Source organism: Columba livia, chromosome 2 (genome assembly GCF_036013475.1).
Source record: "Columba livia isolate bColLiv1 breed racing homer chromosome 2, bColLiv1.pat.W.v2, whole genome shotgun sequence".
NCBI classification, from domain to species: domain Eukaryota; kingdom Metazoa; phylum Chordata; class Aves; order Columbiformes; family Columbidae; genus Columba; species Columba livia.
In genome coordinates this window covers 75,912,948-75,925,019 of record NC_088603.1, presented here as the reverse complement: position 1 = coordinate 75,925,019, position 12,072 = coordinate 75,912,948, and the positions used below count along the sequence as shown (strand labels likewise).

At 39.1% G+C, this 12,072-nt stretch overlaps 1 protein-coding gene across 6 annotated transcripts in view; it reads right to left on the bottom strand.

The window, feature by feature from the left end:
* PIGN (phosphatidylinositol glycan anchor biosynthesis class N) overlaps positions 1-12,072 on the bottom strand; it is a 287,637-nt gene that overhangs the window by 32,368 nt on the left and 243,197 nt on the right. For 4 of the 6 annotated variants that reach the window (XM_065052571.1, XM_065052573.1, XM_065052574.1 and 1 more), the window contains exons 14-18: positions 10,082-10,264; positions 6,546-6,682; positions 5,464-5,563; positions 5,268-5,360; positions 3,748-3,839 (exon numbers count right to left, since the gene is read on the bottom strand). In XM_065052571.1, coding sequence (XP_064908643.1) covers positions 3,748-3,839; positions 5,268-5,360; positions 5,464-5,563; positions 6,546-6,682; positions 10,082-10,264 — 605 coding nt within the window. The remainder of the gene's footprint in view (positions 1-3,747; positions 3,840-5,267; positions 5,361-5,463; positions 5,564-6,545; positions 6,683-10,081; positions 10,265-12,072) is intronic. The other 2 variants (XM_065052575.1, XM_065052572.1) reach the window with 1 other exon arrangement.

The following is a 12,072-nucleotide window of genomic DNA, read 5'->3' as shown; positions in this document are numbered from 1 at the left end:
GCAAAAAAAAATACTGCTTGGCATTATTGAGTAAACCTGCTAATTATGACGCTGTTCCAAAATAATAGGCATGATTCACTAAAACATCAATACTCATATCACCTCTTATTGTCTTGCTTCAGTCATCAGGCAAACAGAGGAACTGTAAGGGCAGAAGTGTTTGCATGTGTTTCTTTGTCATGCTGCGTTCTTGCTATGGAAGTAGTCAAACCACACAGTAGTGCCCACTTCCACTTGTCCCTTGGCACCTCCACCAAGAGACTCTGGACAAAAATGTCCATTTGTGACTGCTCCACTCATTGTGTTTTCTCAGGCATAACACAAAAATGTTCAAATACCTCATATTCAGTAAAATCAAGCTACTTAGGCCTATCACAATAGTAAGTTTCAAGTAATGATCTAACAAACACAGGAACACAGTTACAGACTACTGACTCACAAAACAGAGGCTGGAGGGTATTTCTGGAGATCAGACCAGTCCAGCTCCCTACTCCAAGCAGTGTCAGCTACAGCAGGCTGCTCAGGGCCATGTCTCGCTGGGTGTTAAATACTTCCACTGGTGGAGACTCCACAGCCTCTCTGGGGAACCTGGTTCCAGTGCTTGACCACCTTCAGCATCGAAAAGCTTTTTTTCTTATGTTTAAATTGAATTTCCTGCATCTGAATTTTTGCCTACTTCTTTTCTCTTCACTGGACACTGAGAAAAATCTGTCTGTCTTTTTTACTTTTCTCCCCAGACAGATATGTATATAAACCGATAAGATCCTCTTGAGTTTTCTCCAGAATAACCAGTTCCAGCTATCTCAATCTTTCCTCCAGGCTCAGCAGTCCTGGCTCTCGCTCACTCTCCTGCAGCAGATGCTCTAATCCCTGGTCCCCAATGTTCACATCTCCTTCTAGAGAGCCCAGAAATGGACACAGCACTTTCGGATGCATCTCACCAAAGCTGATTAGAGAGGAATAATCTCCTTCCTCATCATCACCCTGCTGATGCCAAGGACACCATTGACCTTTCCTGCAAGGGTCACATTGCTGGCTCTTGGCCAAACAAGTTGGTCCCAGCCTGTCCTGGTGCATGGAAATTATTTCTGCTCAGGTGTAGGACTTTGCACTTCCCCTTTTTTGAACTTCATGAGCTTCCTGCTTGCTCATTTCTCCAGCTTGTTGAGGTCTCTTTGAAAGGCTGCATTTCAATCTGCTGCACCAACCACTTCTCCCAGTTTTGTATTGCCTACAAACTTGTCGAGGGTCCATTCTGTCCCATCATCTAAGTCAGTAATGAAGATCTTAAAGTACCGGCACCAGTACCAACCCCTGCTGCACATCACAAATGACTGGTCTCCAGCTGAACTTTGTGCCACTGATTACAATACCTTGAACTTGACAGTTGAGCCTTTTTCCAGTCCACCTCACTGTCCACTGCTCTAGCCTGCACACTATCAGTTTGTGGGTGAGGATGTTATGGAAGACAGTACAAAAATCCTTGCTGAAGTGAAAATAAACAACATTCCTTGCTCTCCCCTGGCTCAGTCTTAGGAGGCTACCAGGTTGGTCAAGCCTGATTTCCCCACCATAAATGCATGCTGACTACTCGCAGTCAGCTTCTTGTCCTTTACATGTTTAGAAATAGTTTGCTTCCAGGATTAGTTGCTCAAGTACCTTTCCAGGGACTGAGGTGAGGCTGACCAGTGTAGTCACTTGGATTCTCTGTCTTGCCCCTACCAGAAGATAGCAATGAGAACATCTGCTTTCTTCCAGTTCTCAAGATCCTCTCTCACCAGCTGTTGCCACAACTCTTCAAAGACTCACGGTGACAGTGGCCAGCTCCCTCAGCTCTGTGGGGGTGCATCACATCAGGGCCCACAGACTTGTACAAGTGCAGCTTATTTACAGGTTCCAAAACTCAATCCTCTTCCACTAATGTTATGTCTCCCTTGCTCCAGACTTTGCCACAGGTCTCAGTAGTCTGAAGGCTGGAGTTCCTGATGGCCACTCTGACCAGTAAAGATGAGGGCAAAAGAAGGCCTCAGACTTTTCCATGTCCTTTATCACCAGGTCTTCCTTTCGCTGCTCTATGTTGTCTTGTTGCACTTCACATCCAACACCAGATTCAATTCCAGGAGACTTTGGCTTTCCTAACCCCTCCTGCATATCCAGACAGAGCCTCTATGCTTCTCCTGGGTCATCTGACCCTGCTTTCACCTCCTGTGTGCTTCCTTTTTATGACTGGGTTGAGTCGGGAGCTCCCTCTTGGTACCATACAAGTTGTATTAATGCACTGAAGAAGCCCTGACCTGACATACAGTGCCACTGCTCAAGAACAGATTTAATAAGTCCACCTACTTCTCTCTGGCACTCTAATTTCTCCCTCCTGTATCTTCTCTTCCAGCATCTCCTTATCTTTAATATCCTGAGTGTCACATATACATGTATTTTTAATTGTTGCTTCAAGCCTTTTCAGCTTCAACACTCCCTTGACATGATTCAGACTGGCAAAAACTGTTTCAGAGGTATAATATTTCATTAGAGTAATAAATAGGAAGATGTACAGCCCAGGTAAGGTGACTGTAAGTTAGTGTCAGAAAGGAACATATGAAGGTAATTTAATTCCATTTTGACTTCTAAGCTGTGCTCTAATGTTCTATAGAACAAAAAAAACCTCAGTTTGGACCATCAGAAATACATACATACGTATGCTGCGAGGTTGCAATACAGCCAAAGCAAAATCTGCCTTGAATACTTCTAACGTACCCAAGTATCAAGCCTATGAACGGTTTTCAACAGACAGATTTAAATTACAGTGAACAAGATCAAGGCAGAACATCGATAATTTTGGAAATATCTGGGCTCATAATTCTATCCGCAATACTATATGACTGCTCAGGTCCCATATTTTACTGAGGATTGGGCACTCTGGCTCTGAGGGGGCACCGTATCTTTTGTCAGTCAGCAGAAGGAGCCGCCACCGCCTAGGTCAGCTGAAGCGTCTCTCTGCAGTGACTACAGTGATAACACGAGCCTGATGCCTTCAGGCCAACCAACTGGACTGCATCCAGCTATGACAGAATGCTTCAGTGATCAAGGAGTAGCTCACAAGGGACAGGCACAGATAACAAAGATGCACTAGAAAAATAAAATGCAAATTAACAACTGTAGAAAATCAGATGAGCAACACCAGAAAGGAAAATGAAGCAGAAGTGGAGAAAAAGAAGAGACAAAGGAGAGATCGAGGAAGAAGAGAGCTCTGCCTATCCTATTTCCCTGAATAATTTGCTAGAGACAGAGTGCTATTCAAAGCCAGATTAATCAAAATGAGATGGAAGAATCCAGAGACATGCTGTCAAAGTAAATCGCTTTTGAATAAATGTTCTTATTCACATATATCAGTGCTATTTATCATGTTTGCACCCCAGTGAAGTTCCTCCTTTATTAACGACCTTTATTTTCATGTAAAATTTGTGAATTTTTGTATTGTGAGAAATGTTTCCCTCCGAAGAAATTACAGAATAGAACAAAGAGCAAATGAATGTGGCTTTCTTTGAAGTACCGCAGAAGAATTAAATCTATTCGCATTCACATTAGTGAATAACTGAGGTCTCTATAATCATGTTATTTAAATTCTGAATTTCAATACCTGTCTCAGGCAGCTTTCACTAACACAGTTCCTCACATGCATCAAACATCATTCTAAATTTTGAATATCAAAGAGGGAAATAAAAAATTGAAAGAACAAGATGAGATTCTTACACTAGAGGAATGTTTGGTTCTCTTCCTACAACAGGCATTAAAGGAAATACTGCCAGGAGCACACACAGAAGAGTCCAGATCAATGCTGTGGTCTGAAGGAAGAAAAACAAATGGGATTTTTTGAAGGCCACATGCACAGACAATTGTCTCATCAGAAATAAAATACTTCGGCAAGCTACTAACAGCTACTAGCATCTCCCACATGCAGAAAACCCTGCATCTATCAAGAACAAAATTAACTGAAAAAAGGGCACAGAGTCAGTGGTATTACAGCACTTCAATTTAAAACAGAAAAGATTCTCATTTACACAGCTGTCAAAATCCTATCAAAGACAATGAGAATTAAAGCTAGGCTTATGCTTAAAGGCACTTTCTCAAAGTCTGGCCTTCACACACATTGCAGTCACCAGAAAGCTGATGAGTAACCTTATGGAAGAAAGGAATACAACTGATCTCATCAGAAGTTTGCAACAGCTAAATAATCACCTATTCTCTAGCAATATGGTAACGTTTTTCAGTCTTTGAATCTGAATGCCATTTGATTTAACCACCATCATCATCCAAGTAGTTCTCCACATTCTTTGCTAGGAGGAGAAAAAAAAAAAACCTGTCCCAGGTATTTTATTCTAAATAAAGACATGAAGAGCTATATGGCAAAGTTTTCAAGCTCAAGTCAGATTCAACTTCCTAAAAGGAAATTTTCAGTGCTACAGAACATTCTGCATATACCCAGCTTTAAGACAAGTTACTTGATGACTCAATACAATTAAAAATTGTGAATAAATACAAGCTTCCATCTTGACAGTTCCTGCAGAGCAAGACTTAGCAGTTTGACTCTCTTTTTTTGTTGTTGTTTTAAATACAATGTTAACGTTACCCCAGAACTCGAGGTTTTAGGTATCCTGTGAAATAAGAGCTATTTGAATAAACTAATGGAAGAAACGTCTCTTGTGTTAAAGACTGTGCCCCTTGACAACCATATCTAGAAAACTGTTTTCCTGGGAAAAACAGTACAGCAAGCTGCCTCTGAGGAACAATGTGTACCAGCTGATTGCAGACAGTAATGGGTTGACAAGGGGTTTCCAGGGTGTTTTGGGTTTTTTTTGTTTGGTTGGTTGGTTGTTTTTTTTTCCTTTTGTTTTGTGACAAATGATCACATTACTTAAATAGCGGCAATCATGCATGTCAACACTTTTATCACTCTGACAATTTGATAAATCATGTGCATTTCATATGATTTTAAGTCAAACATCTTTTAGTTATCATTAACAGAAAACAAATAGCTAACTCATAACTACCCAAAAGTTCTTAAGCAGTCTTATTATCTTGTACAACAGATCTATCCAGATCTTATTAAACTTCCTTGCCTTGCTACATGCTGCTCATGACAGGGATCAGAGTAAGAGCATAACTGAACAAGAATCCCAAGCAGCATTCCAAGGAGACCAGTCCTAATATCCTAAGATGCAACGAGCTGTTAGTCATTTAAAATGCTCTTTTTAGGCAAAGCAACACAGTACCTTTGCTTGAACCCACAGTTGTGTGATCACTGGCCAGCCAGCAAAGATAAGAAGACCAATAGTGAGCGTAGAGCGGTAAAAAAAGCTGAAGACCTAGTCAAAAAAACCCGAAAACACAAGCATATTAATAAAACTTGCAATTCCTCAAAGAGGTAGTATGAGACACCCTGTTGATACATACAGGTAAAATACTTACTAGTATTTCAATTCCCAGTGTAGAAACCAAGAGGAATCCTATACACTGACTGATATGAAGTGACAAGAGATTTGCAGCAAGGTCTTGAATAACAGGAAGCCTGTTCAAAATGAAGGGTGGGAAGGGGGTCAGAACACAAGAAATGTTTTGAGTATTGCTAACCCTGCCTGCTGTGGATGATGGCTTGAGGCTCCTTCTGCCCAGTTTTACTTGATATAAAACCTACAACAAAACCCTCCAGCTTTTTCCTACCCATTTCTGGCACATCTTCACCAGCATTTGGACAAGCTTCAGATTACTCTTCATCCAAATCAACTCTGAGTTTATGAACATTTTTGTTTATGCTGTGCTTAATGTCCGTCACAACGGATGAAACATTCAGAAGCTTTAGAGAGAGAAAAAAATCCCCAGTTAGCTTTTCCAGTGTTTTATGAGGCAGCTCATTATCCAGCTGCAGTTGGTTTCGTTTCCTCTGAATCATACAGAGTTGATATCCACAGAATGGCCGGTAGATTAGGTAGGTAACAGAAATCAAGCAGTTAACAAGTATTTTTGGATTTGGAGTAAAAGAAGATCCAAACAAGACATGTTTGTTTCAGCATCGGAGCACAATCCTCAATGTGATGAGCATGTGTTCTCCAAATGCAGCTGCAGTTCAGCATACTGGACATTTTGCAGGATGAGGCTATTTGAAAATTATTGAAGAAAAGGAACAACCTGTCACTCTTTCCAAAACAAGTCAGCTGCTACAAGTATTTGCCCAAGATTTTAGCACCCTTTTGCTACCATTGTGAGAGTACTAAAAACATTTTGTCTTGGAAATACACTAATCTATTTTTGCTAATAGAAAAGATATCTTCTAGCATTGGTAGTTGTATCAGTCAGTTTGGAAACTACTCTGTATGCCAAATGAAATATAAACCAGAGTCCTCTGGAATGTCTCAGGAAGCATTTCAGGCAGTTCAATAAAATTATATCTAACTTATTCTTCCAAATTAGGGGAAGAACTTCATTATCAACAAAAAGGAAGCACAGACCTGGTTTTATAAAACATACTTCATAAGAATGTATTCTTTACTTACTCTCTCACAACCGCATACCATACTGGTACTGGCAAGAGACAGTATACGTAGTATGTCCAAGGACGTGCTTGAATCAACAGGAAAAAAGCTATTATCATTCCAACAATGGTAAAAGCATAGAAGAGAACAGTAGATTCCTGAAAAACAAATGATTGGACAAACATTCCTGAAACAGCAATAACATGTTTTAAACTACACACTATTTTCCATTTCTTAGTTACACAGTAAATGTTATTTTAACACAGTCACTCAAGCTGCTTTGTGTCTATGTACACAACTCTGGACACTGCTCCGAGCCAGATGAAAACAAACCAAACCAACAACAACAAAAACGCCCATGAAAACCAAAAAAACAAAACCGCAACAGTAGGATTTGAAGATCTAATTCTAAATGTGCCTCTACATAAGGTCCTACAGTAAACTCTGCACAGGGGAGGCACACTTGCATGATCTGGAAGCCAAATGTATGCAATATTATTTATGTTCAATGGGTACTTGAAATCCAGTGGAAGTCAGAGATGCTAAGGGTCTTGGAAAATGAACTCTTTTAAATCTAGATTCCAAAACCTGACTTGGAACATAACATTGAGTTCAAGTTAACAGCATTATGACCAAAACGTTTAATGAAAATTCCACGAGCACGTTTCCTTCTCCTGCTTGAGACGTAAGAAAACTAACTAAATTAAAATATACAGCATTAACTCCTACAGGAAAAACAAAACAAAACTACAACAAAAAAACAATAACAACAAAAACCAAACAACCCATCAGGATCTAGAGACAGCTAATGAAGGAGGCTTATGACCAATCTTCCCCAGAAGAGATGGCCTTACTCAGAGAACCTCCATTTTCAAAGTACAACAGATGACTCGAGTCACATTGCACTAAAAGGTTCCTAGCATAGCTAGAACTGTTGTTATATTTAATCTTAACCTACAATGCCAGCTTTTTGCTTTTGTAAAAACCAACAAACAAGCAAACAAAAAACAACAATATATGAGATGAGAACATTCTCCCTACCATGTACTGAAACACATTCTTGGACTGAGAGAGTTGTAAGGAGGAACATCAAAGAGAACAAGGAAAATTTTTAAATGGGTAATCTCAGACAGGCAGGCTGGCTAGTCCTTAACCATCAGGTAGCAGCAATCTCTCAATTGGGCAAACAGGAGCATTTAAACAAGCACTCTGCATCTGCCTTTCATCTTGTCATTGAAATACCCTTCTTTACTTAGGGACATTCAGATATCAGAAGAATTACTGGTAATGGGAGATTATTTACAAGTTTTAAATAAACAGTTTTATCTTTAAGTATTGCAACTTGACATAGCACAGGCAGCTTTAGTGACTGAGCAGTCTTCAGCAGATTGTGTATGTAATAACTGAAGACACAGGAATGTCAGTTCCTTTGAATAAATTATGTAGACAGATATGTGACTATGCTAAATATGCTGAGAAGACATTCAATCAGCAGTCACACAGACAGGTTAACATTTTTTATGCACATCCCCTCCCCGTAACTGACATACAACTGCCTTTATTTAAACTGAGAGCTAATGCAAGTTCTAAATGATTTTTACAACAGAATTTCTGCTAGTATATGTCATTAAAGTAAGAAAAAAATATGTCATCTAGAAAGCTGACATAATACAATTTTGTTATATTGATTTTAAATTTCACATTTGCTGACAGAGATAGAACAAATATGTATAGATATGATATGCATACAATATAATTTATCACTGAATTAGTAAACACATGCAATCAACATTTTATTCCATATGGAGACAAATATTATAGAGTCCAATATAGCTGGTCATGCATTGAAATCAGTTTTGCGTTTTCTGTGGATGTTTAAAGATAGATTAAAAGGTTAGGCTTCTTTGTAAGCAAAGAAACACAATATTCCATACGAAAACAAGTTTTTTTCACACACAGCATAATCAGTAAAAACTTTTAAAGATGACATATACAGGATATGCAGTTTCATTATTCAGAGGCTCCTTTCAAATTTTGTAAGGCTGTGCTTTGCAGAAGACTATTTGTCAATGGTAAATTAGTTTCTCAGCAAAACTCTTTTAGTAGTTCCAATATTAGCTGTAAACCAAGTAACTTCCATATATGAAGCATTAGCCTCACACTGTGATTCCTTAAGTATTTAGCAACACTAAAAAAGGTTTAAATAGAAAAAGGCTTCTTACTAAAGCTAAGGAAAGAAAAAATTCTACAGACAAAGAGCGAAGAAAACTATTTTTTTCCTAGCAGTGTCACTAGCATAAAATTTGCTTTAAACAAGTAAAATCAATATACCAAATGAAAATCTGATGTCAACTAAAAATGTGAAGTTTTGTTTAATGTAGTTATTAATATGCCAGATACCCACTCTATTTATTGTAATTATTTTCTTCATATCTAACATAACATGCATCTTGGATTATTTTTTCTCAGTTATTGGATGAAAGAAAACCTAAATCATGCACTACAGCACTTATGAATATTTTCCATTTCCATTTTGTTTGATCATTTTCATTAAAGGCCAAGACTATCTCATTTCAGCCAGTAGTAAAAACCTCAAGATAGCATGATAGGAATTTTCTCAGAGTAATATATTGAAGGCAGTAAAGATGCTAAGTGAATGCTCAGTCTCATTTACATTACCAAATGAAACAATTCCTTTTATTCCGAAACAAATCCTTGAAGTTTGAGAGATTTTTTGTTCCGCATTCCCTCAAGGCTTTAATCCTTCTCTAGTGACATGTTAGCTTTTTGCCTCTTCACTTTTTTGAGGTATCTCTCTTCCTGATGAATGACTGAAAGCAAGTGAGTTTCATAGGATTTTGTACTTCGCAAAAAATCAAACCATAATATTCTTGTCAAAAAGAACTTTCCTTCCTCTTTGATGTCTTCTGCTGCGCTCTTACAAATCACAAAGAACAAGACAGCAAGCTGATCTGTGAAAGCACAGTTCACCTTTCTATTATAACAAGTTATACATTTTAAAACCACCATGAATGGACTGCACAGCATCTGAAAACTGATTCCACATTGCCAAAGAGGACAGGAATAAAATAATTTACAGGCCGACTTTTTTTGGCCTTAACAGCAAGGAATAAAAATAAAAATGGAAGCCTGAAGTCTGTGTTCTTCTAAACCAGCATTATTGTAACAGAGAGCTGACTTTACTACAATTAATGCTGAAAATTGACTTCTGGTTAAAGACAGAGCCTCTAATATTTTTAAATCACTATGTTTGCTTACACTTGCATTAGCATCTAGTAAAATGCACAGCTTCAGTAAGGAAGAAACTGAGAAAATGCAGTACTGCATATACTCAGACTTACATGGTTTAGGAATACTGATCCAAATAAATGGACCAAATGGTAACACTACACAGGATTACAGTAGCTAGGAAACTCCACAGATTGCCAGTTTCCACATGTAGTCAATGGGCCATTTGCCCCACACAGAGAGACTCTGCATACATATAAAGCTGAAAACTGATAGAAAAAAATATATATTGCATGTTTCCAACCTACCTTATTATTAGCCTGGACAGTTTTGGTCAAATTGGTATGGGTCTTGATAATCACCAAAATCACATAAGTCGTCCAGCCCACAAAACCCATTGCAATACTTAGACCCAGGAATAACCTGTCGTAAGTATGGTAGTATGACAAGCCTTCCAAAGCAAGGTTAATCAGGGTTTTGCACAGAGATACCTAGAGGCAGACAAAACATATAATTACGGTTTAGAACAGAGTCAACTCCACTCCACAAATCGACCTGATTGACAGCAACTGGGGCTCAAGCAGCTCCGCCACTGTCAGCACACGGTGTCCCCTCTGTACTCAGGCACAGTGTTTTGGCCAGCGCCAGCTGCTGGAGTACATGCTGCTTTGGACTCTTGCTGGACATAAAGTCAACCATCGCTTGGCTCCTTTGTCAACTTCCTTGGCCACAACAGTGGTCAGATGGCAAAAGCAACACAGACAGCACACCTTGAACATCACCTACTACCTTGCATGCCACTTGCTTTTCCCATGAATATTCGACATATATATATATTACCCCCACCCAAAAACAGTCATGTGCTTCTGAAGGCACAACATTTACATAAGAGCAGGATTATGGATGCAGCTGAAACATGGTCCCTCTCCACACCCTGAAATACCTCCTTCCTGGGGTTTGATGTCCTCTACTTCAGTAGTACTTGATACCCCCAACACTTTGGCTAAGCAACAGAGGTGAATTCAGAGACTGGAGTCCCAGTTTCATACACAAAGCAGTTGCCTGGGGCTCTCAGGGTGCAAATAATTTGGACACAAGAAGCACTGCACCCAGTCTAAACACAGGTCCCCTTACTCAGTACCTCCACCGGGGAGATACCATGATAAAGACTGCTTCTTCCCCACACTGAGGTGTGCTGACCCCTGTGATTTACACAAAGATGGGAAGCTCAGCTGTGTAATTTGTGTTCACAGAGGACTCTCTGGTGATTAAAAGGTCCGTAAGGAAGAGTATAGTAAGAAGTTGAACATACATGACGATGCTTCTTTATACACCCAGGTATCCAGTTGGGATTTAACAGTAATAATCAATAGAAAAAGCTATGTCAGCTACTGAAGAGATCACAAATCTGACAAAGGGCAAGCTCATCCAAAATCATGTAATTCACAAGCATACTATTATGAATGCATGTTTGCAATGCAAAGAGCTGTAGAGTTGAGGAGGCGAAGAATCATCTACACCCCAGCAGCTGGTACCACGCTGACCTTTCTGCATTGTGATATATGAAGCTGAGGATAAGCAGGGCACAGGCACAAACCCAATGTGTTAGTGATGAAGAGCAAGCCTGAACACATGGGGCACTCATGTGAATAAGGGGTAAAAGTTCATACATAACCAATAACACAAATTCATACATAACCAAAAACACAAACTCACAGGTTCTACTGCTGAAATGCAAAAAATATCTTCTGTAAGTACATGTGTGACAGCCAAGCCAAGTAGCAGCATTAGGAAACCAAAAAGAAAACCTTCTCTCATAGCAAAACTGATCCATTGATTTAAAATGAACTATTTACAATGTGGTAAATAAAAAGGCATAAGATATAATATAGATTTAGCTGTCCTGTGCATAAAATAGTAACTTATTACCTTGAGAAACACATTGGGAAAAAGAAGAGCTGAACCCTAACACATAAGGGAATCATTCTTCCATGCATCAGGCACGTAAAATGTAATCTTACATATTCAACTTTTTCATGTGCCTTTTAACACAAGAGTCAGTGACCAAACTAAACCTGTTAAAATGAAACACTTCTCTGTATCATTTAGCTCTACAAACTATATCTGTGAACGTCAGAATACAAGCACTGGTGAACTGCAACCAGTCGAGTACCCTGTTGCATAGTGAGTGGCAATAAATGCTTAGAACTGAGAATATTTGGATTTTTGTATTACTGGAACTGGGAAGCACAGAATGATTCCACATATGGCTCCCAGTCTCGACAAACTGAAATGTGAC